The following is a 25,131-nucleotide window of genomic DNA, read 5'->3' as shown; positions in this document are numbered from 1 at the left end:
AATGCAACCTTCACGAACCTTAATTTTTTCCAAGACTCAGGTTCCCACACACCGTCACAACTCACAAAATTATCCGTAGCAAGTAGAAAACACCTTCCACAAAAGTCCGTATATTTCGACCATATACGCCTAGAAAAACCCCTAGGAACAAATGTACCTTTCCCATGCAGAAGATAGTTTTGGAAAAATTTCTTTACAAGTAGGAAGACATCGAAAAATCCATAAACACTTACTCTAAAACCCGCAAGTCGTAAAATTGCACGCATCTTCCGTTTGGTAAAACCCCAAGAATCGCATTCTAAAATTCACATTCCCACGACTTTTAATAGAGGTTCTGAAATTAACCGTAGCAAGTTGAGAACAGGCAAACAAAAATCCGTAAGGTACTGCTTTCCAAACCTGCGAGTCCCAAAATTGCACACATCTTCGTCGTGGAAAACCCCATATCCGACATCCCACAACTTCGCATTCTCACGATCTCTACACAAAATTTCTAAAACTTTGCCTAGCAAGTAGATAACAGGATGCGTAAAATCCGTAAACCTTCAATTTCACCTAGTTGGAAAAGCCTTGAAGACTTCATTCAAGTAAAAGGCACCCTCGAAATTCCCGCATGTGTTTCATCGGCTTGGCCCACTGTGCCATGTGCATAAGGGCTCGGAACTCGGAGCTCGGACTCGGGACTCGCACACGGGCTACCTCCGATTATAACTTATAACACCAACAAGCGAGAAAAATCTTGTGGGAAACTTGAGGGCAAAGTGTTTCCCACGATTCGAATGTCGGTGGAAAGGAAAACAGAGAAGCAGCATGTGCAACCACCGTCGCACCACCACCACTGCACCATCGCATCTTCATCCCCTGCCGAGACTCACTTACACCAAACACCTGGGGTCACAGCAATAGCACAGAGAATATTTTTGAAGTTCTAGAAAATTTTTGGATATTCAAAAACTCAGACGTGAACTTAGCTAATTTCTTTAGATCAACAATGCTCACAAAACAAAATACTTGAAAAGAAGATTATTTAAAATAATGTTGGATATATGTATATATAATGTACTTTTCAAGGTATATAGAAAATACCTTTTGCTAGGCTATTAAATGTAAGTCACTAAAACCGTAAAAGAATTTAATATTAACATAAAGAAGTGAAGGTGCAATAATAAAATAGTTCATACTGTTTTCACCCCAGGTGTGTTCCAAACTTGTTTGTGGAGAAAAACCCACCACCGAAAATGCAGGCGAGAGGATCGTGTCCCAGTGACTGAGTAAAAGTAGTTTGCTCCGCAGGTGGTGGTTCTTCGGAGACTAAACAGCTCTCTCTTCTCTCTTTCTCCAAACAGCGTGCGCTGAGCACGAGACGCTCTCACAACGGCACGTGCAGCTATAAAAGCAGCGGTAACCGGAGACGAATGCAACATTTCCAACGCAATCGTCGTGCAGTCAACATCTCAGGATAGCCTCCTCGAAAGATCGAAGAAGTTCTTCAACAGGTCATTCTTCAAGTTACCGATACACACACACACAATATAAACAAAACCAAACGAAATGGCCACCAAATACGAGATGTCCAAAACTTATCAGTACCGCAAGGTGATGAAGCCTTTGCTGGAGCGGAAGCGTCGTGCCAGGATCAACAAGTGCCTGGACGAGCTCAAGGATCTGATGGCCGAGTGCGTTGCCCAGACTGGCGATGCCAAATTCGAGAAGGCCGACATCCTGGAAGTCACCGTGCAGCATCTCCGCAAGCTGAAAGAGTCTAAGAAGCAAGTGCCGGCCAATCCCGAGCAAAGTTTCCGTGCTGGATACATCCGTGCAGCCAACGAAGTGTCCCGCGCCCTGGCCTCCCTTCCCCGTGTGGATGTAGCTTTTGGAACCACACTGATGACCCATCTGGGCATGCGTCTCAACCAACTGGAGCAGCCCATGGAACAACGGCAGGCAGTCAACACTCCGCTCAGTATCGTCTGCGGATCCAGCTTGAGCTCCAGCTCCTACTCCAGTGCCAGCTCCTGCTCCTCGATCAGTCCCGTTTCCAGTGGATATGCCAGCGATAACGAGTCCCTGCTCCAGATCAGTAGCCCCGGACAGGTGTGGCGCCCCTGGTAAACTAGAGATCCAGTTCGAGGGACTGAATTCCCGACGGGCAATCACGCAATTGGAACCGCAGCTTTAGAAAAAATGCTTTACAATGATCCTCATTTATTTGTTACGTTACCAAGTTTTAGGTTTCTAAGTTAAGTCTGTGATAGGGCACGCTTTATTAACTTTTGTCTTAAATCAATCGAGCAGAAGTCTGTTTTTTACTCTACATATATACAAATGTTTACCAGCTAAGAGATCTCAAGAACACAACATGAAAAGATACAAATTAAAAAAAACTTAAATACAAATCAAAATATGAAACGAAATTAAACAATCGTCCTAATTTTTGGGGAATTCCAATTTTACAGCCCTATCCAATAAAGGATATTTAACTTGAATTTATGCCTTTAAATTCCAATAGGAGGAAGTTTCTATAATTCCTCTTGAATAAATGAATTTTAATGCCCAATTTTATAAAATTATCGTGTGCACTAGCAAGTTAAGTACACGTGTAAAAGAATGGGCTTCCCATTAATTATGTTCATTATCTTAAAGCCCATTATTACCTTAAACGAGATATATTAATAACAAGTTTCAATAACAAGTTAAATATAATAGTAAAACATGAACCCCTAATGTGCACTCAGTTGCTAAACGTGCATTTAATAATATAATACGAAACTATATTATATTTTTAACAGGAATGTTACTTTGCAATCGCACAATGTATTTATTAATATTCTATTAAAGGCAAATCAATATATTGTGATGTATTTGACACCCTACATCATAATACAATACATTGTTAGAAACCCCAAATGCCGCATTATAAGATATCTACCAATAAAAGGTCAATAAGAATGGTCAAGAAAGATATGAGGTCCAGCACACATCTGGATTACTTATCGTACAATAAACGCTGTTATTTTTAATACCTCTAAGTGATTCCTTTTACAATTAATCAATCAAATTGCATCACCTATTGGGGGTTGCAAGAGCAGTACGTGACATCATAAGCATTCAATACCTCCTATTACAATATTGACCTATGACCCAAAATACTGTAAGAAGTGAAAGCATCCCTACCCATTACAATAATCAATGACGTTATTTTCCACCCATTAAATGTCAATATTAAGACCCCTCAAGATTTGTTAGGGAGATATACAAATCCATCTCAATTAGTAAGTGAGGAAGTACCATATCCTAGGCGATTGCAAGGTTAGGGACACAAATCCCATAGGTAGGCATTGAAGTCAGAGTTCAATTAGTTTCCTATTAGACATAAACATAACTTTTTTCTGTAATAAAAAGTTAATTTGAAAGTGAAACTTACTCAAGAAAATCCCATTACGCTTTCACTTAAGTGCATGCTTAACCCAAGATTATTAAAATGTCTAATTAGCTAATTAATAATGAGCTTAGAAAAATATGTCAACACATTATAAGTTCCCATTGAATAACTAAATAAAACTTTTGTATTGTGGGCCATTCAAATCAAAGAACCTTTGAATCCTTGGATAACTTCAACAATCAATAAAATATTACTTCTTATTAGGCTGACTCACACATTCAATCAACCAACATCACTAGCATATAAGGTTTGACAACAAGCTATTCGAAAAGTGAACATCAATTAAACGGTGAAAAATTACTAATTACCAATTAGGGGGTTGCAGGGAGTCAAGTCTGTGCATCCCATAGGTAGGCATTCCGGCACAAGGCCCACTTCACCTCACCCTGGGCATTGAGTACTCAACCTCAGCCACGAGAGTGGCACGCGGGGCACACTTTCTGCGCCCGTTTGACCCACGTCCCCCTGCCAACCACCCAAAACCGAGATCAGACAGCCCAAACGATGGAACGATCGAACAACCAAGGCGACCCGGCACGGAGCCAATATGCCACATCCACTAATTGTGTCCAATAAACACTCGTCGACGGGGCAGTGTGGGAACGGAAAGAGGAGATCTCGGAGTTCGCAGTTCGGAGGTCGGAGCAGGAGTAGGGGCTTATACAATCATCGTCTGCTGGCATTGATGAAACAATAAGCGAGTAGATGGCACGGCAGGATAACAATGCCAGAGCAGCCCACGCACAACCAGATCGGCTCCCCTGCCCCTGCTCATCATCCTTCGATGCCATGTACCCATATATGAACGTTCCCATTCCAAACACGACAGGATGAGGCAGTGAAGTATGCATTAAGGATAATAACACCGGCCCAGAAAGCAATGCGAGCAGCCAAAAACAGCGACAGCTGCAAAAATGTGCCCTGATCCTTAAACTCGAAAAAAAATGAGAAGCGGAGCGGAGCGAAGCATGTGGCCAAAAGGGAAAACAAACGAGAAAAAATTGTGTGAGAAACTTACTTTCAGCTCGGTTCCCACGCCACGAGCCACAAGGATTGTCCTCCGTCCTACGAAGTTGCAGCTGTTCCTTGTGAAAGAGACGGCACCAGCGGCACTCAGCCGTGCGAGCGAAAGAGAGGGCAGGAAAGGTGCGTATCAGAGGGTGGATTTCAGGGACCAGGGAGCGGTATAAAAGGACGGGACCTCGGCGAGCAGAATATCACTCACGATTACGCCGTCGAGCAGGCAACAACAAGCCGATTACAAAATTTTTCAACAAATTTTTTGAAACTACGTAACCTACTACCAAAACAAAAATGGAATACACCACCAAGACCCAGATCTACCAGAAGGTGAAGAAGCCAATGCTGGAGCGCCAGCGACGTGCCCGCATGAACAAGTGCCTGGACAATCTGAAAACACTTGTCGCCGAGCTGCGAGGTGATGATGGCATCCTGCGCATGGACAAGGCCGAGATGCTCGAGTCAGCTGTGATCTTCATGCGCCAGCAAAAGACAACAAAGAAGGTGTCTCAGGAAGAGCAATCCCTCCCCCTGGACAGCTTCAAGAATGGCTACATGAATGCCGTCAACGAGGTGTCACGTGTCATGGCCTCCACACCTGGCATGAGCGTCGACCTGGGCAAATCGGTGATGACTCACCTGGGACGCGTCTACAAGAACTTGCAGCAGTTCCACGAAGCACAGTCCGCCACCGACTTCATCCAGAACACGATGGACTGCTCCTCAATGGACAAGGCTCCGCTCAGCCCCGCCTCATCCGGATATCACAGCGACTGCGACAGCCCCGCCCCCTCACCACAGCCCATGCAGCAGCCCGTGTGGCGCCCTTGGTAAAAAGAAGGGGTTAAGTGGCAGGAAGGTGAAGGTGGAGTGGTAATGGAAGAACCAACCAACAACGCATCTGTGATAGCCCAACTGTGATGGCAACAAAATAGCAAAATTAAAAAAAGCAATTAGCAAAACAATTAAAACATATATAAACCAATTTAAGCGAACATCACCACAATTTATTTATTGGTATTTTGGGAAGCATTTAAGTACCTTAGTTGGTGGCAATTGGAATCCTTGATACCAATTAGGAAATATCAATTAATAAAGATCCACTTTTAAAATGGCCATTTAAAATCCCATTTAATTTGGTGATGAATTAATTGAAATTTATTTTAGTTTACTGAAATACCTTGTTGATAATACCAATTAGGAAATTACAAGTAAAAAAGATCCACTTTTAAAATGGCCATTTACAATCCTATTTATTTTGGCCATGAATTAATTGGCAATGAATTAAATGAAATTAATTTTAGTTTACTAAAAATAATAATTTTAATATCATTCATTTATTTAAATTTGAAATAAAATTATTTAATAATAATAAATTATTTAAAATGAAAATATCCTTAACGGTTACAAGATTAAAATCAGCAAATCGGCCTAAATTACATGATAATGATTTATTTATTTTAAAATGCGCGCCAACTACACTAAAATAACATATATAGAACTAAGTTTATTATTTATTGCGGAATTTTATTCCACTTCTTTATTCTATATCATGACTTAAAATGACTTCTATCACCAAAACTATTAATTTATTATTTTTGCCATCGTTCCTTATTGTAAATATTAAGATTTAAAAATATATGTGCATAAAAAATTAACCTAATTATTTCGCAGAGTGTAACTAGTTCGATTACACGTGCAACGCCCGCACTTTCCAACACTGGGCCTTGCAACACTGCGCCGCCGAAGCGAGTGGCCCGCGATAACAGCCCCTCGACACATCGATAGGCGATAGCGCAAATTGCATACCTGAGACCGACGCGGTCTGTGTGTCGCGGATAGGAAAATAGGAAATTATAAATAGAAACGGGCCGTGCCGATGCCCCAAAAGCCACCCAATTGCCAGCTGCCCCAATCGGCGAGGATACCAAGTGCTACCGAGGTGAAAATCGGCGTGCAGAAATTGTTGCAAAAATATTTGAGGCGAGAACGCCATTTACAAGCCGCGTTTGTACAGCGAGTGCGCGTGTAGTAGAGCCGGAGAGAGAGAGCCGCTGCCGTGTTTGTGAATGTGTGTGTGTGTGCGTGTGAGAGAGCGAGAGAGCGCCGCCGCCAAAGCTGCCCAACACATACACGAATGTCAGACACTTCGCGGTCGGTCGGCAGAAACAGGCAATTTTATACGGGCGAAAAGTTACACAAAATAATTTACCCACTTTTCGGTGGCGAAAACGAAGAAACTGTAAAAAATGTATCAGAAATTTAAGTGCAAAACATAGAAATATCTTGCCATAAAACGTGCTTATCCGGGGCATAAAACTGGTACTGCCATTATCTCGCTTTTTTTTAATTGCTTTTGTTTATTTTTTGTATAGGACACAGTATAATTTTTCTTTTGCGCTGCGCGCGTGTGATTGTGTGAGTGTGTGTGTGTGATTTGGCCACTCGCTGGTTTCTATGTATGTGCCCGTATCGCCGAACAGAGTTGCCGCCTCCAGAGCAAATCATAAAAAATATATTGGCTGTACAACTGAAAAATATTGAAAAGGGCTAAGCAAGTGAATTCTATGCAGATAAGCTGAAAAATAGCAAACAATGTACATCAATGAAAAGTGCGAACAGTGCTTCTGCTGCTGTGCGCGTTTGACACAGCATGGCAACCCTGTTTAATTGCAGTCTGTCTGTATATGTTCGCATGTTGTTTGTGCGGAGTGTGCTGCCTTTACGAACGAAAAGTGTTTTATTTTCATTGGATTAATACCGCCCCGCTTAACGGAACAATCGGCTTAGTGCGTACAGCGGCCCCCGAAAATCGAACAGTGATTTTGCGTAACAATTTCAGGGGCCACATGCAACTGTGCGCTTGATTTTTCGGCGGTAAACACTCACACTCGTACCCTCGCTCCCGTTTCCTGCGCCAGTGTGCGTGTGTCTCGCTGGCTCCGCGCGCCTGTGTGTGTGCGTGTATGTACGTGCGTGCGAACGTATCGAAAAAAATGGTGCAAAAATATGAAAAAGCATAACTAAGCAAATATGTATGTTGTTGTAAAATTCCATTCGCAGGATATGCAAAATGCGAAGTAGCCCGGACATGGAGTGCCACTAAGTGCCGGTTCCGTCTGCGGGAAAACCAATTAGCAGATCAACTGCCATCGAAAAAATATTATAAAAAAAAAATACAAAAAATAGAAGAAAAGGAATAGCAAAGAAAAAACAAGAGCCATAAAACGCTGGGCAGTAGATATTAATCCACGTTTTGCGAGGAGTTTCTGTGCAGGAGTGGAGTGCTCAGGGATAACCGGAAGGAAGCGGCGAACGCAGCAGGAGGAGCAGCAGGACTTCCGTTCCGGGTAATCGGTGTCCACCTCGGAACTATCGCTCTTGCTCTAGCCGGCAACATACCAGCCTAACAACAACATGTATCCCTCACCGGTGCGCCACCCCGCCGCCGGGGTAAGTTCACCCGCCAGTGGGTTCTACCTCTGACCCCCGAATCCGTGCTAATTGTGTTTATGTCTCTCTCTCCCCGACCCGTGCCACATGTGCCGCCCACGCATGGAACACCAACCACCTATTCACTATTCACGTCGAAATAGGGACCACCACCTCAGGGTCCAATCAAGTTCACCATCGCCGACACACTGGAGCGCATCAAGGAGGAGTTCAACTTCCTGCAGGCGCAGTACCACAGGCAAGTATCTGATGGAATACTCTAAAATGTTTGCCATGTAAACATTACTCGAATCATATTTGCAAAGGATAATACAAGGCTTATCAAATTGTAAATACTAGGCAAATCATTGTAAAGACATTCAAAAGATAGTCAAGATACGCATATAAATATTTGCCAACTTTGTAATTGCTATTACACAAAAAACGACCAACAATCTTTGAATACTTAATCAAACAACGTATCTAATTTAAAACAACACATCGCAACAACATCGCACTAAACGATGTGTGATATTAGAGCTAAAAATGTATGATCCGTAGTACGAAAAATTTAACTCAGATAAAAGTAAATTTGTTCACACTTTCGAATAACCCAATGGCACAGTTTTAATGGGTTAAGCAATAGCCATTCAGAGACACTAGTCGCCAGAACCAAGTTGAGGTTAAACCTATTAGAACCTTCTACAATAACATGCCCCAAAGAAATCACATTTTAAGCCTTCGCCTTAACCGCCATCGTACGGAACTGTGCGAGTGTGAGTGTGGATGTGGATGCTGCGTCTGCGTTTTGCGAAAAGTAAAACAAAAAGCTGAGCAAACCGGTTTGGCGCGCCATATGCGCCGCTGTCATAGGATTAACCTGCGCCGCCTCAGCCGCAACTCCATGCTCCACAATCGCCGCTTCCTTGCGTTCTTGAATTCAGTTCGCTTCCGTCGCCCAACTAATTTGCCCGTTGATCACTTTTCCTGTGAATTCCAGCATCAAATTGGAGTGCGAGAAGCTGTCGAACGAGAAGACGGAGATGCAGCGCCATTATGTTATGGTAAGTCGTCATGATCCGCAAATTATCGAGATCCCCCAGCTAATGCCCCGTCTTGCCCTTCACCTTTTCAGTACTACGAGATGTCCTATGGCCTTAACGTGGAGATGCACAAGCAGACGGAGATCGCCAAGCGGCTGAACACACTGATCAACCAGCTACTTCCATTCCTTCAGGCCGACCACCAGCAGCAAGTGCTGCAGGCGGTGGAGCGGGCGAAGCAGGTGACCATGCAGGAGCTCAACCTGATCATTGGGGTAAGTCGATCGAGGACGGATGATGGATTCCGCGGCAGCAGCAATTCGGCTAACCCATTCTCAGCTAGACACGAATAGGGGCATGGTCGATTGGAAACGCGGTTGCCACATTGAACAGGGGAGAAATGTAAACCATAATTAGTTTGCAGGGTACTTTCAAAACTCCTACAACTTGTATAAAACCTAAAGAATCGAACGTATATATTAAACAGTATTTGTACACAGAATATTTGGGGGCTCATCCTAAGAGTAATTATACTGAAGATCTTTCCTAAAAGTGGCAGCCGTTTAGAGAGGATTTCATATCGGCTTAGTTTGTTCATTGGGCAACATTTGATTTGAGTTTGTTTTTCTACTTCCTAATTTGTTATGATTTCGCATTCGACCAATCCAATCTAAACAACGTTGTGCAGCATCAGCAGCAACATGGAATTCAGCAACTTTTAGTAAGTTTGTTTCGTTGCAAGTTAATTTCTTATTGTTTGTTTACTGTTGCCGTCTGCCGCTGCATCCGCCGAATGTGCCACTGCCACAACTGCAACTACTGCTCCAGTGCCTCACTACCTCCTTTTCCTTTTCTGATTGTCTGTCAACGTTCGTATTATTTCAATAACGCTTCAAACGCCGCCAATTGTTGTTGCTGTTTTTATTAACCCCACATGGTCTTTGCTTATGAATCGAAATATTAAAATAGACAAGATGCAAACTTTTTCTGTCATACATTACTGAGAATGAATCTATTTAAATTATTTAAAAATTGAGGAAATCATCGAATTAACGGAACTCCACGCTTGAACTGAAATAGAGATTTACTATCTGCGTGGATTTCCCAAATTGCATTAATACATACTATAATTAGCAAATGCTAAATCTGAAATTCGATTCCTGATGATAAGAAAACGATTTAATTTAGTCCACTGATTACTATTTTAATGCGAAATAAAATACGTTTAGGCAAATACCATCTAGTGTTAATGTTGTTGTTGTGTTTACACACATACACACATTTCAATGCTTTCATTTACCCACTGAGCACGATGTTCATTCCGAAACCCAGCAACGCCCACGCCCGATTTCATACGATCTCATGGTTCCATTGCAGCAACAGATCCACGCCCAGCAGGTGCCAGGCGGACCTCCTCAGCCGATGGGCGCACTGAATCCATTTGGCGCCCTGGGCGCCACCATGGGCCTGCCACACGGACCCCAAGGTCTGCTGAACAAACCGCCCGAACACCACAGGCCGGACATCAAGCCCACGGGTCTAGAGGGGCCAGCAGCCGCCGAGGAGCGATTGGTGAGTACCAGCCGCTAGATCATAATTCTGCATATTTGAAGCTCATTTTCATGCTGATGTTGCAGCGCAATTCGGTTTCGCCGGCCGATCGTGAGAAGTATCGCACACGCTCGCCGCTGGACATCGAGAACGACTCGAAGCGTCGAAAAGATGAGAAACTGCAAGTGAGTATCGAGCTTTTTTCGGTGTTAGCATTATACACTGGTAGTATCATACATTATACCGCGTGTGCGGTTATATTGCCATAACCGATTACTGTCATCTCATCTCATCTGAGCTGTTGCTGTCTCTCAACTCACCAGAAAATCAATTCCGTAGTTTATCCATTGTTGTCTAATTCTGCTAACACTCTACCCCAAAATCATGCTAAACAAAACCTAAATTGCTAATTTATAAGAGACAAAAAAACATCACGTTTCAATGGTGCCTGTTCCGGTTTTCAATTTATCGTAGTCGGTTTGAGGTGTATCTCAACTTTTAGATTTTTATTTAAAACAGATGTTTTTAATAGTCTACAAAACTAACAACATTTGTAGCAAGAACTAATAATTATTAAATGTGGAAATGTAAATTAAAAATGCTCTAAAGATCTACTGGTTTACTTTTTTTTTTAGATTTTATATTTCAATAGTAGCGTGGAATATGTATTAACTAATTACATTTTCTATGCTTCAAATATCATTTTCACTAGTTTTATTTCCTTATTTTATTGACTAACTTTAAATAGGATCCCTAATCGTAAATTGTTTTTACTTTACCATATAAAATTATGTGAAAACCAGAACAGGGCCTAAAATTTAGCTATTAACTATTTCTATTGTGGTTGTTGTTATTGCTGTTGTTCGTTGTGGGTTTTTGTATGAATTTTGATTTATATTGTTTTTGTGTTTTTTTCAAAATTATTTCCAGGAGGATGAAGGCGAGAAAAGCGATCAAGATTTAGTCGTAGATGTTGCAAATGAAATGGTGAGTTGAGTGTCGGCCCAGATTCAATGCAACCATTCCCAAATTTCCCAAAAAAAAAAAATGAAAAAAAAGAAAAGAAAGAAAACCACACCTTTGCTATTACATTTATCATCAAATGCGAAAACAATACTAAATGCATACATGTGCCTTGCAGGAATCCCACTCACCGCGTCCCAACGGCGAGCACGTGTCAATGGAGGTGCGCGATCGGGAAAGCTTGAATGGCGAGCGCCTGGAAAAGCCAAGCAGTAGTGGCATCAAGCAGGAACGGCCGCCCTCACGCTCCGGCTCCAGTTCTTCACGTTCCACACCCAGCCTCAAGACAAAAGATGTGAGCCCAATTACAATTACCAAACCCAGAAAGTGTAGATGCTAATTGAATCTCGTTCATTTAGATGGAAAAGCCGGGCACACCGGGCGCCAAGGCACGCACACCGACACCGAACGCCGCTGCACCGGCGCCAGGCGTTAATCCTAAACAAATGATGCCGCAGGGACCACCGCCAGCCGGATATCCGGGTGCACCGTATCAGAGGCCGGCCGATCCCTACCAGCGTCCACCGTCAGATCCAGCCTATGGACGACCGCCACCAATGCCGTACGATCCGCACGCCCATGTGCGAACCAATGGCATTCCACATCCCTCGGCCCTAACGGGTGGAAAGCCGTAAGTCATTTACTTTACCTCGGAATGTATGGTCCGAAAAGTAGACTATAGGAATTGCTACGTTTATTGTTATTCAGCATTTAAAGTAATCCAATGCAATCGATGCAATTGCAAAGTGCTATGTAGTCGGTTGTAGATGTAAAATGTATAAATTGGCACTGATAAGAGCTTATCATTTCGCTGTATGGCTGATCGTGGGTCAGTTCCTTTCCATCTTTCTTTGCACGAACGTGGCGCGATTGATTACTAATAGTTCCTTTTCAATTCGACACGAAATGAAAAGAAAGTATTTAAAAACGGATCAGCCATCACAGCAAAAGAAGAAGTAAATAAAGTGGGGTTTCAATGAGCTACTTTCAACGTAGATAAAGAATAATAGAGACAAGTTACTCGACAATAAATGGTTACATTAATATAATAAACACCTCTTGCCCGTTGCAGTGCATACTCTTTCCATATGAACGGCGAGGGTAGTCTACAACCGGTGCCGTTCCCGCCAGATGCGTTGGTGGGCGTTGGAATTCCGCGGCACGCCCGTCAGATCAATACGCTGTCGCATGGAGAGGTCGTCTGTGCGGTAACCATCTCCAATCCCACAAAGTATGTGTACACGGGCGGCAAGGGCTGCGTCAAGGTATGGGACATCTCGCAACCGGGCAACAAGAATCCAGTCAGCCAGCTGGATTGTCTGCAGCGCGATAACTACATCCGCTCGGTGAAGCTGCTGCCCGACGGCCGTACGCTGATCGTGGGCGGTGAGGCATCTAACCTGTCCATTTGGGACCTGGCCAGTCCGACGCCTCGCATAAAGGCGGAGCTAACATCGGCGGCGCCCGCCTGCTACGCTCTGGCAATTAGCCCTGACTCGAAGGTGTGCTTCTCGTGCTGCAGCGATGGCAACATCGCCGTGTGGGACCTGCACAACGAGATCCTGGTGCGCCAGTTCCAGGGCCATACCGACGGCGCCTCATGCATCGACATCAGTCCGGATGGCTCCAGGCTGTGGACGGGCGGCTTAGACAACACGGTGCGCTCCTGGGATCTGCGCGAGGGTCGCCAGCTGCAACAGCACGACTTCAGCTCTCAAATATTCTCGCTCGGCTACTGTCCCACAGGTAAGGCAATTGCCCTATGACATAATCATCTGGAAATAACTAAATAACACTTTATATCATCCGTAAGGCGACTGGCTGGCTGTGGGAATGGAGAACTCGCATGTGGAGGTGCTGCACGCATCGAAACCGGACAAGTATCAACTGCATCTGCACGAGAGCTGCGTTCTGTCGCTGCGCTTTGCCGCCTGCGGCAAATGGTTCGTTTCCACCGGCAAAGACAACCTGCTTAACGCATGGCGAACACCCTACGGTGCCAGCATATTCCAGGTGAGCTTATATCAGCATATTTAAAGAAATCCTTATTGAAATACTGGCCATTTTTCAGTCGAAGGAAACATCATCCGTACTTAGCTGCGACATATCAACTGACGACAAATACATTGTGACGGGTTCGGGCGATAAGAAGGCTACTGTCTACGAAGTTATTTATTAAATCCACAAAACCATGCAGTTTTTTCATTTTGTAATAAGCTCGTATAGTTTTTATTACAACAACAACAAAAAAACAATTAACTACAACAAACAAAATGTTCGAAATCATGCAGATAACAACAGAAAAACAACAGCAGCAGCATCGGCAGTAAAAAAAGAAAAAGAAAAAAGCAGAAAGGCGGCAGTAGCAACGCATCAAAAAGCGAAGCAAAAATGAAAATTCTATAATATATATACAAAAAGGAAAAACTAAAATTTTAAGCGTACTTGTAGCTACTAAGCCTAAGCTAAGTCCAATAAATAAAAACAAACCAACAAGTTGAACAACACACAAATTGCAAGTAAAAAGAATTCAAGTAAAATGAGAACCAGAGCGAAATAAAATGATAATGCATGTGAGCAACAGAAACGAGTATGTTGTAAAATTAACAAAATGAAACCAGAAACAAAAACATAAACATTAACAGAAACAGTCGGCGATACCTACCTACGTTCATCTAAACATAAAAAGAAAAACAAATAGGAGGATAAGTGGAATAGTCATTGCAATTGCAGGAGCGTTGAGATTATGATTACCAGCTGAGCAAAAAAGGAGTTAAATACGATGCGAGTGCTTTTAGTTTGTTTTATGTGAACGGTTTTTGTAATTTAGCTGACAAGTCAGACAGCGAATGCAACAACAAATGTAATTTTAAGTTGTCAGTTTCCTTACCTCCCAACGCCCCTCCACACACACACACCACACCCACAAACACACACGAAAAACACATTTGCATAAAAGAAGGTATATATATATATAATTATAAATGAATATACTTAGTAAGCATTTTAGTTAAGAGTTTTACATTATAAATTAAACACGGAAACCACTTTCGAAACACTCACTCGCATTGGGGGTCAGTTTAGAGATCAGAGCAGACGGCTTTGCTTGTATGTAATTTGAATGAGGAATGTGTAATGAGGAAATCGAGGAATTATTTGTGTGAATCAAACTCAACTCTTCAGAACCAAGTGTAAAATCCTATATTTTGAGCAGCTAAGCCCAACGGAGCCGCATCAACAAAATCGAAACCGAAAAGTAGAACACAGCTAAATTGTTTAGTGTTTAGAGTATATATGAAAACAACAGAAAACGAATCGATTTATATATATTTACAATTATATATATAATGCAAGCGGCGAAATTGTAATAAGCAAGAGATAGAGTGCAGCACACGCTTCGATTTTTAATTTTACAAATATTATTATTATTGTGGTTATATATGTATATAATTATATTATAAATAATTGAAGCAAAACGAAAAAATAAAAAATTATATGTAATCGAAAGTAAATCCCCTCGGATTGCATCTAAAACACATCTGTGGTGTAGACGCTTCGCTGGCGCGGCAGTGGTGCTCCTTGCTGGCGGGACATTTTCGTGTGCAACTCCCGCAACCCTTCGCACTGGCGCCCAGAAATCTGTCGGAACTTGTCGATGGCGATGGGCAGCAGGTTGTCCACCAGAAAAATCTTGTTCTTCATCACAAAGTTGGGCTGTAAAAGACATGCTTAAAAAGGCTTTCGTTTAAGCTGTTGTCTAACTTACATCCACGGCCATGTCGCTGGGCGGTTTCAGCGAATGCTGGGCAATGAACAGCTCTTTTAGAAGAAGTTCCAGGCTTTGCAGTAGGGTTTCGCACTTGGCCAGACAACCACAGTACTCGGTGAGCTGCAGGAAGTGTCTGATGAAGACCACTGTCGACTGGGTGAGATTAATCCAGGTGTCGCCCGTCGCCTGGGCTCGCACATCGATACCCAGGACATCGAGCTCCAGGAGCAGACGCTTCAGATTCGACTTGGTCTGCAAATTATACGGCTGCCAGCTCTCCTCAGTGCGACCCACGGAGTCCAGCAGTCGCTCCTTGGATTCCTCTATCAGCGCTTCCAGTGTAGTGCGCAACAGACCTTCCAAATGATAACTGATGTCCAGCCCAATCTCTGTAAGCTTCGTCGAGGGCTTGCGCACTCGCTCCACACATTTGGCCACCGACTCCAGGGATGTTCCCTTGGTCAGGTAATGCTTGATCAGTTGGCTGGCAAAGTACTGCAGCTCCGCATTGCACCAAACCACGAGCGCTGCAAGAATTAGATTCTAGTTATACTCAAATCCAGACAGGAATATGGCTGTAGCTTACCACTCACACACGCCGGTTGCTTCTCAAAGGCGGTGAGAAAATCACATGCCACCTGCGCCAGATCACAGAAAAAGAGTTCCGATATATCCGCATTATTCCTACGCGCCTCCCGTTGCGCCACCCGCAAACTGACAGCACAGACCTTCAGCAGAGTGGCACTCGCCTGGCGATAGCGACCCATCTCTACAAGGATCTTCAGGGGCCGCTTGGCGGCTCTCAGAGCGATCTGCAGATTCCGATTGTGACTGTTGGACAACTCCTTGAGCAGCACATTGATCAGCTTCAGCTCCTGCTGTTTCACCTTGGTTTCGATGGCGTCCGCGTGTGGGAACTTTTTCCTGTTCTCGTTTCGCAAAAATTCCTGTGTTCGCTTGATCAGCTCCTGGGCATCCTCGAAATGCCGCTGGGCTACCAGGGTCTGAATCTCTTCACTGGCCGTGCTTAGCCACTCGGGGGTCTCATCCTCCAGGGATTTCGGCTCCCCAGGACTTTGTGGTGTGGCTTCCTTCTCCGGCGTCGAAGCTTTTGACTGCTGTTTGGCCCGAGTTGGAGGCTGTGGCGCCTGACCCTTTTTTGGTTTCTTCTGCTGGTCAAAGCGAAAGGCCTCTTCCAGCTTCTCGATCCACTCCGTCTTCCCAGCAGCTGTGATGCTTTGGTAGATCTTGGAACCATCTGGAGTGATAATATTAATGGCATTCTTGACGCCATCCAAGTCCTTGATGTTGATCACGGCTATTTTTTTGGGGTCGTACTCGGTGAGAAAATCTAAGCGCCTGGAAAAGATTACTCATTAGTGTTTGCTGTAGCTTCAGTTTAGAATAACCCAACTTATCATGCTTCACTTTGCAGACAATCAGTACATCGTTGAAGAGGAAAAAGAAGACCCTCTGGATGGGTCGGTAATCATTGCTGTCCAACTCGATCAGGGCTCCCTCGTTGAGGAAGGTCTTTCCCTCCAGATTGCCATTGAAGCCCTGTACCATTTCCTTGACCGCCCGCGTGGCATGACTATTCTCCAGATCCTCCGTCGCCGCAGTGCTCTCCGCCTCCAAGCTCTCTGCCTTCAGGTGACTGGAGGTCTTGCCATCCGTCATGGTGGCCAGAATATTGCGCTGTTCAATCAGAATGTGCGACAGTTGGTACATTTCCGACTCGAGATCTGCGGTGGGAACATATTAACAAAGGTATATAGAGGTATATTGGTGGGCGTAAATTACGTGATATCTCCTTGGCCGTCTGTATAAACTCCATATAGTTCTTTTTGCATGTTTGCTTGAGCGTTGCGGCCGTAGTTTCGTTGTAGGCCTCGATTTCCTTTTTTCGCTGCTGCAAATCGCTGCCACCCACACATTCTCGTGTCAGGTCCTTGGTATCTGGGAAAGATGCACTTATTAATATGCCGATTAAGGCTACGTAGACATGGGAAAACTTACATTTCTCAACGCTAAAGTTAAAATCGTCGAACTCCTTCATGATTTTGGTTGGAATGTAAACTGCAGCTGACGCAGAGCCATTCACGACGAACCGCGGCATCATAAGGCGTCGATTGTAAGGTTGCTGATGCATTAGAATATGACATGTTTTCACTGCGGATTACAAATAATTACATTAAATCAAATAATAATCATAAACAATAAGATTAAATATAAAAACCTTTAGAAATTTGCGAACTCAACTTTAAAATGAAAATAATTATGATAAAGATCTCTTAGAAAATAATCAGATTTCTGTATTTTACTACTAGGATTTATTAAGATTAAGTATCAAAACCTTTAAAAAGTTTTATTCCAACGCAATTCTAAGATAAAATACTATGACGAAGATGTTAGAAATCAACAAATTGGATTTGTTCGCATCTAGTATTAGGATTTTTACAGTATGGTATAAAACCTTGTAAAGTTTAATTCAATCGCAATTTAAAATATAAAAGACTAAATAGACTAGAAAAGACTAAATAAAAAAGACCTAAGCTCTTAGGAATCAACAAATTATATTTATTCGAGTTTACTATTAGGATTTGCATAGTAAGTATGATTAGGTATTAAAAACTGTAAATATTAAATTCAACTTTAAAATATATACGACTACGACAAAGATCTCTTAGAAATTCACAAATAAGATTTATCTACTATTCTATTGTCTATTGTAATAAAATAGTAATTTGTTTCCCACCTGTTGCTAATGCACTTAATTGCAGTGTGAACACTTCCAACATAAGTGCACCGGCAAACTTCTTCTTCCCATTTAAACTATTCTCATGCAAGCGCCAACCCGCCTGGCCACCTTACAATCGCACACACCCTGCGCTTTTTGTTTTGGTTGATGAGTAATCTTTAAGAAACTCCGTCATTCTTCGTAATTGAATCTTAAAGCTAAGAAATCCTTAAACATGGACTGGTTATTCGGCAAGAAGATCAGCCCCGATGAGATGCTGCGCAAGAATCAGCGGGCGCTGAACAAAGCAATGCGAGATCTGGACCGCGAGCGGATGAAAATGGAGCAGCAGGAGAAGAAGATCATTGCGGATATCAAGAAGATGGCCAAGGAGGGCCAAATGGATGCCGTGAAGATCATGGCCAAGGATCTGGTGCGCACACGGCGGTATGCCAAGAAGTTCATGCTGATGAAGGCGAACATCCAGGCGGTGTCCCTCAAAATCCAGACGCTCAAGTCCCAGAACACAATGGCACAGGCCATGAAAGGTAAACATGGGACATGCGGCTGATTCATTGGCTTATCAACTGATTATGCTCGCTTTTCAGGTGTTACGAAGGCCATGCAGAACATGAACCGCCAACTGAATCTCCCGCAAATCCAGAAGATCCTGCAGGACTTCGAAAAGCAGTCGGAAATGATGGACATGAAGGAGGAGATGATCAACGATGCTATCGATGACGCCATGGAGGACGAGGGCGACGAGGAAGAGACAGATGCTGTTGTGTCCCAGGTGCTGGACGAACTGGGTCTGCAATTGGGTGAACAGCTGGGTGACCTACCTTCTGCCTCCGGTTCCCTTTCCATAGCTGGCGGCGCTGGCGCCCAAAAAGCACAGGCTGTGGCAGCCGGTGGCGTTGGCGGCGGTGGAGCCGCCGGCGGAGGTGGAGCTGGTGGAGGCGGCGCAGGTGGACCGGGTGCTCCCGGTGGCAGTGGGGCCTCATCGCCCATGTCCGATGCCGATGCGGACCTGCAGGCGCGCCTGGATAAGCTGCGCAAGGATTGAGGCGATCCCAAGAACCACTGCCTGTCCATTTTATGTAAGATCCACTATCCGTTTGTATCTCCCAGAAGCGAATGTTATATTAAAGAGAATGCTTGTGATTTTCGTTCCCTGCGTGTTTGAAAAATCGATGAGTAATTACCATTTACAAGCTACAATGGGAACAACTAGTTAGTGCTGCAATCGCACAGTCTATTTATAACAAATTCGCAATATTTATTCTATGCAAAATTCGGTATTTTAACAGATTTATACATTTCATGCCTTCAATAAAATTAAGCAAAAGGAGTTTCCAAAATCAATAGCTAATTAGCATATACATATATTCTGCTGAATATATGAAAATTGTGTTTACTTGGATAAAGGAAGTTTTTTCTGCATTTACTATAGTTATTAGGTACCCATACTTAAATTAAAAAGTGAACATAACACTTGTAAAAATAAGGAAATTGTTTTAAATTTCATAATGTGAACAGGTGTTTTCCATTTATTGTTTATTGCGCTTCAACGTTCAACTTAAAATACCTCTCTTCAGAATCAATCCATTTGCTTTAGATAACATAGAGTTCCAGAATTACTTTCGCCTACAACTATTTTCTACCAGATATTAAAAAGTATGTGTATGCCTCACTTCTTTCCTTAATTGGGTATACTTCATGTGTGTATCTTGTATCTTATCGGGGTGAAGAAAAAGTACCTATTGCATTACTATTAACAAGCGTATATATTTTTGGGGGATACAATTGAATGGTAAGGATAGCACTACACACATAACCGGAATATGAACACGAAATCTAGAAGCCACTGGCCACCAATATCTTCTCCACCTCTCCAAACACCTGTTCGGCATCCGGACTGGCATCGATCCGCTTCACCTGGCCGGCGCCCTCGAAGTACTTGATGATGGGCAGCGAGTCATTGTTGTAGGTCGAGATGCGCTTCTTCAGGCTGTCCAGATTGTCGTCCGTCCGTCCGGAGCCACTCTGTCCGCGGCCCAGACACCGTTTCACGCACACATCCTCGCCGCAGTCGAAGAACAGCACAAACTGAAAGTCCACCTTCTCGGACATCTGGCGGTTCCATCCATCCAGATTATCCTGATTGCGTGGGAAGCCGTCGATGAGGAATCGCGACTTGCCCGACGCCTTCATGGCGTTTTCCAGCAGCGAACACGTGACCGCAACGGGCACAATTTGGCCATTGCGTATGTAGTCCTCGATGAGGTTACCAAATTCGGAGCCCTCACGCGAACGCTCCTCGCGCAGAAGATCTCCGGCCGAGAGGTGGGTGAACTGGAAGCGATCCACTATCCGGGAGCACTGGGTGCCTTTGCCGGCCCCGGGACCGCCCAAAACAAAGACAACCTTTGGCTTCTCCACGCTCATGATTCCGATTCCGATTTTGTGTGGTGCGGCTGTGGAGGTGGTGGTGAACCTTTTGCTGGCCTTGGAATGTCGCAATTGCTGCTGCGTAAGTGGTGATGGTGCGAAACGGACTCCTGGTGACCCGCAATCGTTGGCAGCTGCTCTCCACGTCGTTCGTGCCAAAGCCCGCCACATTGACGACTGAACTTGGGCTAATTGGATGCGTGGTTGGTGTGTGCGAGTGTGTGTGTGTATGGACTGCCGCCTGCAGTACACCACACCACTGTTTTCCACTGGAAACGTAACACCCTGTGACGTCACGCACAAGCGCAGCTGTTCGTGGGCGTGCGTTGACCAACACTGGCGCCGCATTTAGCGCGAAGCGTACCAATTTGAATGGCACTTTGTGCAGTTTACTTCCGGTAACATTTCAGAAGAATTAAATTACTTATATTTTTGTACTGCGCTTTTAAGGAGTGAAGCTGTAACCATACGCTCAAACTGGGGTATAGCCTTGCCGCGTTGGATTTTCATTCTTTTTATTACCATATGTATATACTACCTGCTAAATAAGTCTATTAAATGAGCTGCGCTTGGTTGTTTTGTATCAAGTCGGCCACTAGTTGGTAGGGAATAATGTGCTGGGAGCCGGCCGCCATGTCCACCTCCTCATCATCGACGCCCACGATCACAGCGGGCACTGAAAAGCAAAACATGAGCTAAGCGGTAATCTTAATTAGTTGGTAAAGGTTTATACCCGCCACATTTGCCTTAAGGAAGACATGGCTCATCAGATTCGGGGTCACAATCCTCTGCTCCGCCTCTCCTCTCTGCTGATTGGGCATGTACTGAGTGGCTACCTTGTGGAAGTACTCATCCACATTACTCGCAAACTCCTGGGCGAACTTCGTCTCCTCGGGAGACAGACGTTTGTCATCCGGCTCACGGCTCGCCTCCTGGTTGAGGATGTGTTGTGTGAAGGTTTCGATCTTCTGCAGGCGGCAACGCAGATAACTGGCCATTATGTAGCGCACCCTCTCCAGTTCCATGGAGTGCACCACCGCTCGGAAATCGTTCTTGTCCAGGTCGCGCATCTGCTCCTCCATGTGGGCAACCTGTGAGACCATCAGCTCCAGCATGTCCGCCTGGCTTGGCAGAATCTCCGGCGCACACATTTCATTTATCCAAGCGGTTTCTAGGGTTTCGAGAACCTGGCAAATTTAGCAGGTGAATAGTTGTGTTTTCAAGAGCACAGTTTGGATTTACCTTACCTTCTGCGCTGTAATCTGTTCCATATCGTCATCATCATCATCATCCTCCAGTCCTGCGCCTTCGGTGTCATCGATTTCCAGCTGGGTTTCGGCCACATCTTCTACATCCGACATGGTTTTATTTATTTGTTTATTTTGCAGATTTTGGCGCAAATTTTGCGATTCCTTGGGAATGTCACGGCAATACTACTTTTGACGTTTTCCACCACTGTTTCAATTGTTTTTACTCCATGTGAATGGCAACGTCTAATCGTTATCGATATCATAAAAGCATGCGATGGCAGCCGCACAACAAACTGAATTCCAAAAGAATTTTAGGGTGATTGTGGAGAAGATCTTCAATCACTGGCAGGATCTCCGGCTGGCGGTGGAGCATGGCATGGGCGGACGCAATGGCCAACAGGTGGCTGCTCAAATACCACAAAACAGTCTTCATTTCTAACCTAATCCGAGTGCTATTTGTAGGTGGCCATAGAAATCATGGATTACACCTACCAGTACTGTGTGTCCAATGAAAATATCACGCAGGGCGAACTGCAGGAGGTCCTGGAGGAGCTGATGGACCAGGAGTTTAACACCCTGTGCGACGACGATTCCATTCCGGAAATCTGCCGGAATCTGCTGCGTTACAAGTTGCTGGCCCAGCAGAATCAGTACCCACAAATAGAGGCTGAACTGAATAAACTTCCCGCTGGCAAGGAGTGGCTGCGTCCGGATGTAAAGATCACCTACACGCCCATCGATGGGGACTCCTCTTCCGATGAGGACATGGACGACAGTGACGAGGAGGACGATGATGAAATGGGCCAGGGAGACGAGGACACTCCCAGTGGCAGTGGCCGGATGACTCGATCGCAGGCACGAAAGCAGCAGGCTGAGGAATTCGTGGAACCAGAAGAAGGCTGGACCACAGTGCGAAGAAAGTGACTTGTGGGGATCATTAAAAAAAAGCCTGTTAGTTTTTTTTAGTTGTAATACGCTGTATTTACTTCCTGGAGGTCCAGAAAACGCAGTGGTGCAATAGGTGCACGCGTCACAGGTTGGTGGAAAGTCCTGCACAAGTTGCAGTTTACTGGAGAAGCCTTCTTTGACGTGGAATCCTGGCTTTCCTTGCCATTTTGCAACTGTGACCAGGAGGTGAACTCTGTGCCCTTGGGCAGCGCTAGCTTGGGATCCACCACTGAGAGAATGGAATCAACATCCACTGTCATGGAGAGATTTATGGCTGGGTAGATGAGAAAGGCAAAGAACCAGGCGAATACCAGCACCAGAAAGGGCACAAATACTGCGAAATACTTGTCCGGCAAATACGAGTGCAGACCAAACTCCACTGGCAGCAGGGCCCAACTCACGTAGACCAGGAAGAGGACGGTGAACAGCATATAGAAGGCGAAACCATAGACCGCCCTATGCGGAGTCGGAGCCGGAGTGTGTTCCGGCATTGTCGTTGCTCTCGGGGATTAGTTTATCTTCCGTAGTGTCTGCGAACTGCTTGATGGTGTCCTGACAGAGGAGCAGGCCCTCGAAGAAGGAGGTGATGGCGGTGCGTAGGCTTTTCACTTGATCCGCCTGGAAACGCACAACCAGGACATCCTCATCCAGGCTCAAAGTTTTCTGCACGAAATTCCGGCGCGGCTCCTGGTCGACACTGAGCACTTTGTAGGCGATCTCGGCCAACCGTGGCGTCTCGAACGGCACTCTTATTGTGCTGGTAAGGAGAATGTTACCAATTTTATATTGAGCTATTTATTAAATGGTTAACATACGATTCATTTGGTTTAATTGCAATTTGTGGCATCATAAAAGTTGTAACCAATCTGAAATGCTCACATGTCAGTGTAGAAAGTGAATGGCAATTTGTGTAGAAGAAGCAACTACCGGTTGTTTATCTCGCGAACAGCTGATTGAGGAATTCTAATATTTAACAAGATAGAATGCTATTGTCGAGTTCTCCGACTATTAGATACCCGTTACTTAGCTAGTGGAAGTGCTAACGAGAAATTTCAACATTTTCTGGAGTATCGATAGAAATTGGGGAAAAAATAATTAAATTAAAAAAATTTATAAAAATTTTTTAAAGGTGTGGGCGTAAGAGTTTTTTGCGGTTTGTGGGCGTGGCAAAAAGTTTTTTTGGGAAAATGTGTAAAAATTTAAAGTATAGACAAAAATGAAAAAATATCACATTTTTCAAAAATTTGGCCGTGGCAGTTTTGTGCGGCTTGTGGGCGTGGCAACATTTGGAAACTAACTTGCGCTGCGTATGTCTCTGAAAGCTGCATGCTTAATCTCAATATTCTAGCTTTTGTAGTTCCTGAGATCTTGATCAAGAATATAAATACTTTATACGGTCGGAAACGTTTCCTTCTGTTACATACTTTCAACGAATCTAGTCTACCCTTTTACTCTACGAGTAACGGGTATAAAAATGTGATTACTTCATTTTCACATTTATATGAAGGCGTTTGTTCCGTTTTTGGAACTAACAATAATGGCATATCAACTGCCAATTAAAACGTTCTTCTTCAATTTCTGGTTTCTTTATTACAAAAAGGTGTCCCAATATCATTGCGCCAAACAAATCCTTCTGCTAAGTGGTTACTTCTTGGACTTGACGACTCCCTTAGGAGCGCCCCTGGGTGCGGGCTTCTTGCCAAGGGCCTTGGCACCTGGCTTTCCGGCTGTCTTTCCCGCCGGCTTCTTGGCGGCGGCCTTCGCCGGCTTCTTTTCCACAACCTTCTTGACGGGCTTGACCAAAGCCTCCCGCTGGCTCTTCAGAGCCTTGACGATCTTCTGTTCCTCGATGAGGAAGGCACGAACAATCCTCTCCCGCAGACAGCTGTGGCACAGGACACCTCCGTAGGTCCGGGATACGGTCTTCAAACGCTTGGACATCCTGGGACGCTCGCTGGGCCGGGAGGGCGTGATCCCGTGGAGCTTCTCCTTGCACTGACCACAGCGTGGCACAGTGGGGTTCTTCTTCACGTACTGGTACACCAGACGGCCACCGGGAGTGCGCACACTGTAAACAAATGGAAAACACCTTAGTAATCTTGGATATCCAGCATAACACCTGTCACTCACATGCGCCTCTTGTTGGAGCGGGTGTTGTACGACAGACGTCGCCTCAGAGTCAAGCGTTGGACCATTTTAAAGCTTCTGAATCCAATTGGCCACCCGGAATAAACACCATTCCCCAGGAATTCATGGAAAATATCACAGAACAAAGTCGGAACAGCATAAGTGCGTTGCCATTACATAGTAGGCGATTTTTGCATCATTACTGGCGCCACTTAAGCGTTTTTGCAATCAAAATAATCATTAAAATTAAAACACAAACCTCTCCGGAAATCAAAAGAAGGAAGAAGAGCAGCTAGAGCTGGAAGAGAAATTGATGATTATAATTGCTATCGATT

General features: G+C 44.3%; 11 protein-coding genes across 14 annotated transcripts; 5 read left to right on the top strand and 6 right to left on the bottom strand.

Moving 5' to 3' along the window:
- The first annotated feature begins 1,393 nt into the window (after positions 1–1,393).
- On the top strand, positions 1,394–2,260 carry LOC6554412 (enhancer of split m7 protein). Its single transcript, XM_001981672.3, has one exon. The coding sequence runs from the start codon at positions 1,552–1,554 to the stop codon at positions 2,110–2,112; it is 561 nt and encodes a 186-aa protein (XP_001981708.1). The 5' UTR covers positions 1,394–1,551; the 3' UTR covers positions 2,113–2,260.
- A 2,395-nt stretch (positions 2,261–4,655) lies between these two features.
- LOC6554411 (enhancer of split m8 protein) lies at positions 4,656–5,457 on the top strand. The gene has a single exon (XM_001981671.3). The coding sequence runs from the start codon at positions 4,757–4,759 to the stop codon at positions 5,294–5,296; it is 540 nt and encodes a 179-aa protein (XP_001981707.1). The 5' UTR covers positions 4,656–4,756; the 3' UTR covers positions 5,297–5,457.
- A 732-nt stretch (positions 5,458–6,189) lies between these two features.
- Positions 6,190–13,780, top strand: LOC6554410 (protein groucho). Of its 3 annotated transcripts, none has more exons than XM_015153503.2 (13): positions 6,190–6,404; positions 7,526–7,915; positions 8,059–8,153; positions 8,895–8,958; positions 9,030–9,212; positions 10,321–10,509; positions 10,575–10,673; positions 11,419–11,475; positions 11,630–11,806; positions 11,871–12,142; positions 12,584–13,257; positions 13,325–13,524; positions 13,583–13,780. In XM_015153503.2, exons 2-13 carry the CDS (start codon positions 7,880–7,882, stop codon positions 13,688–13,690), a joined length of 2,154 nt encoding a protein of 717 aa, XP_015008989.1. In that variant the 5' UTR covers positions 6,190–6,404; positions 7,526–7,879; the 3' UTR covers positions 13,691–13,780. The 3 variants fall into 3 exon arrangements, with proteins under 3 accessions (XP_015008989.1, XP_001981706.2, XP_026838513.1); XM_001981670.3 differs by having other exon boundaries at positions 10,315–10,509; XM_026982712.1 differs by lacking the exon at positions 6,190–6,404 and adding an exon at positions 6,412–6,784 and having other exon boundaries at positions 10,315–10,509.
- Positions 13,781–14,809: 1,029 nt separating this feature from the next.
- LOC6554409 (exocyst complex component 8) lies at positions 14,810–17,413 on the bottom strand. The gene is made up of 6 exons (XM_001981669.3): positions 17,300–17,413; positions 17,084–17,239; positions 16,695–17,025; positions 15,867–16,639; positions 15,278–15,807; positions 14,810–15,225 (listed from the first exon to the last, which is right to left on the bottom strand). Exons 1-6 carry the CDS (start codon positions 17,400–17,402, stop codon positions 15,040–15,042), a joined length of 2,079 nt encoding a protein of 692 aa, XP_001981705.2. The 5' UTR covers positions 17,403–17,413; the 3' UTR covers positions 14,810–15,039.
- Positions 17,414–18,121: 708 nt separating this feature from the next.
- LOC6554408 (charged multivesicular body protein 2a) lies at positions 18,122–19,210 on the top strand. Its single transcript, XM_001981668.3, has 2 exons — positions 18,122–18,568; positions 18,629–19,210. Exons 1-2 carry the CDS (start codon positions 18,256–18,258, stop codon positions 19,084–19,086), a joined length of 771 nt encoding a protein of 256 aa, XP_001981704.1. The 5' UTR covers positions 18,122–18,255; the 3' UTR covers positions 19,087–19,210.
- Positions 19,211–19,535: 325 nt separating this feature from the next.
- LOC6554407 (UMP-CMP kinase) lies at positions 19,536–20,830 on the bottom strand. The gene has a single exon (XM_001981667.3). It carries the CDS (start codon positions 20,817–20,819, stop codon positions 19,878–19,880), a length of 942 nt encoding a protein of 313 aa, XP_001981703.2. The 5' UTR covers positions 20,820–20,830; the 3' UTR covers positions 19,536–19,877.
- Positions 20,831–20,969: 139 nt separating this feature from the next.
- LOC6554406 (DNA replication complex GINS protein SLD5) lies at positions 20,970–21,948 on the bottom strand. The gene is made up of 3 exons (XM_001981666.3): positions 21,719–21,948; positions 21,205–21,658; positions 20,970–21,147 (listed from the first exon to the last, which is right to left on the bottom strand). The coding sequence occupies exons 1-3, from the start codon at positions 21,830–21,832 to the stop codon at positions 21,026–21,028; spliced, it is 690 nt and encodes a 229-aa protein (XP_001981702.1). The 5' UTR covers positions 21,833–21,948; the 3' UTR covers positions 20,970–21,025.
- LOC6554405 (pre-rRNA-processing protein TSR2 homolog) lies at positions 21,939–22,693 on the top strand. The gene is made up of 2 exons (XM_001981665.3): positions 21,939–22,121; positions 22,184–22,693. The coding sequence occupies exons 1-2, from the start codon at positions 21,996–21,998 to the stop codon at positions 22,643–22,645; spliced, it is 588 nt and encodes a 195-aa protein (XP_001981701.1). The 5' UTR covers positions 21,939–21,995; the 3' UTR covers positions 22,646–22,693.
- LOC113563732 lies at positions 22,684–23,100 on the bottom strand. Its single transcript, XM_026975848.1, has one exon. The coding sequence runs from the start codon at positions 23,098–23,100 to the stop codon at positions 22,684–22,686; it is 417 nt and encodes a 138-aa protein (XP_026831649.1).
- On the bottom strand, positions 22,941–23,575 carry LOC6554404. Its single transcript, XM_001981664.3, has 2 exons — positions 23,485–23,575; positions 22,941–23,426 (listed from the first exon to the last, which is right to left on the bottom strand). Exons 1-2 carry the CDS (start codon positions 23,517–23,519, stop codon positions 23,126–23,128), a joined length of 336 nt encoding a protein of 111 aa, XP_001981700.3. The 5' UTR covers positions 23,520–23,575; the 3' UTR covers positions 22,941–23,125.
- Positions 23,576–24,239: 664 nt separating this feature from the next.
- LOC6554403 (60S ribosomal protein L34) lies at positions 24,240–25,117 on the bottom strand. 2 transcript variants are annotated; one of them, XM_015153767.2, is made up of 3 exons: positions 25,056–25,117; positions 24,800–24,874; positions 24,240–24,737 (listed from the first exon to the last, which is right to left on the bottom strand). In XM_015153767.2, the coding sequence occupies exons 2-3, from the start codon at positions 24,862–24,864 to the stop codon at positions 24,314–24,316; spliced, it is 489 nt and encodes a 162-aa protein (XP_015009253.1). In that variant the 5' UTR covers positions 24,865–24,874; positions 25,056–25,117; the 3' UTR covers positions 24,240–24,313. The 2 variants fall into 2 exon arrangements, with proteins under 2 accessions (XP_015009253.1, XP_001981699.1); XM_001981663.3 differs by having other exon boundaries at positions 24,800–24,871.
- Between the last annotated feature and the right edge of the window lie 14 nt (positions 25,118–25,131).

The sequence above is a fragment of the Drosophila erecta genome, unplaced genomic scaffold, assembly GCF_003286155.1.
Source record: "Drosophila erecta strain 14021-0224.00,06,07 unplaced genomic scaffold, DereRS2 tig00000000-arrow-pilon, whole genome shotgun sequence".
Lineage (NCBI taxonomy): Eukaryota > Metazoa > Arthropoda > Insecta > Diptera > Drosophilidae > Drosophila > Drosophila erecta.
This window is presented reverse-complemented; position numbering and strand designations above follow the sequence as displayed.

Bases quoted from the DNA above. Each gene is read 5' to 3' on its own strand.
- LOC6554412 (XM_001981672.3), top strand. From the start codon at position 1,552: ATGGCCACCAAATACGAGATGTCCAAAACTTATCAGTACCGCAAGGTG.
- LOC6554411 (XM_001981671.3), top strand. From the start codon at position 4,757: ATGGAATACACCACCAAGACCCAGATCTACCAGAAGGTGAAGAAGCCA.
- LOC6554410 (XM_001981670.3), top strand. From the start codon at position 7,880: ATGTATCCCTCACCGGTGCGCCACCCCGCCGCCGGG. The intron at 7,916-8,058 runs GTAAGTTCACCC...ACGTCGAAATAG, and splicing joins TGCGCCACCCCGCCGCCGGG to GGACCACCACCTCAGGGTCC. The intron at 13,258-13,324 runs GTAAGGCAATTG...ATCATCCGTAAG, and splicing joins GCTCGGCTACTGTCCCACAG to GCGACTGGCTGGCTGTGGGA.
- LOC6554409 (XM_001981669.3), bottom strand. From the start codon at position 17,402: ATGATGCCGCGGTTCGTCGTGAATGGCTCTGCGTCAGCTGCAGTTTAC. The intron at 15,808-15,866 runs GTAAGCTACAGC...TAATTCTTGCAG, and splicing joins GCAACCGGCGTGTGTGAGTG to CGCTCGTGGTTTGGTGCAAT. The intron at 15,226-15,277 runs GTAAGTTAGACA...TGTCTTTTACAG, and splicing joins CCAGCGACATGGCCGTGGAT to CCCAACTTTGTGATGAAGAA.
- LOC6554408 (XM_001981668.3), top strand. From the start codon at position 18,256: ATGGACTGGTTATTCGGCAAGAAGATCAGCCCCGATGAGATGCTGCGC. The intron at 18,569-18,628 runs GTAAACATGGGA...CTCGCTTTTCAG, and splicing joins AATGGCACAGGCCATGAAAG to GTGTTACGAAGGCCATGCAG.
- LOC6554407 (XM_001981667.3), bottom strand. From the start codon at position 20,819: ATGCGGCGCCAGTGTTGGTCAACGCACGCCCACGAACAGCTGCGCTTG.
- LOC6554406 (XM_001981666.3), bottom strand. From the start codon at position 21,832: ATGTCGGATGTAGAAGATGTGGCCGAAACCCAGCTGGAAATCGATGAC. The intron at 21,659-21,718 runs GTAAGGTAAATC...TAAATTTGCCAG, and splicing joins AACAGATTACAGCGCAGAAG to GTTCTCGAAACCCTAGAAAC. The intron at 21,148-21,204 runs GTATAAACCTTT...TTTGCTTTTCAG, and splicing joins CCTTAAGGCAAATGTGGCGG to TGCCCGCTGTGATCGTGGGC.
- LOC6554405 (XM_001981665.3), top strand. From the start codon at position 21,996: ATGGCAGCCGCACAACAAACTGAATTCCAAAAGAATTTTAGGGTGATT. The intron at 22,122-22,183 runs GTGGCTGCTCAA...TGCTATTTGTAG, and splicing joins GCGGACGCAATGGCCAACAG to GTGGCCATAGAAATCATGGA.
- LOC113563732 (XM_026975848.1), bottom strand. From the start codon at position 23,100: ATGCTGTTCACCGTCCTCTTCCTGGTCTACGTGAGTTGGGCCCTGCTG.
- LOC6554404 (XM_001981664.3), bottom strand. From the start codon at position 23,519: ATGATGCCACAAATTGCAATTAAACCAAATGAATC. The intron at 23,427-23,484 runs GTATGTTAACCA...TCTCCTTACCAG, and splicing joins GCAATTAAACCAAATGAATC to CACAATAAGAGTGCCGTTCG.
- LOC6554403 (XM_015153767.2), bottom strand. From the start codon at position 24,864: ATGGTCCAACGCTTGACTCTGAGGCGACGTCTGTCGTACAACACCCGC. The intron at 24,738-24,799 runs GTGAGTGACAGG...ATTTGTTTACAG, and splicing joins CGCTCCAACAAGAGGCGCAT to TGTGCGCACTCCCGGTGGCC.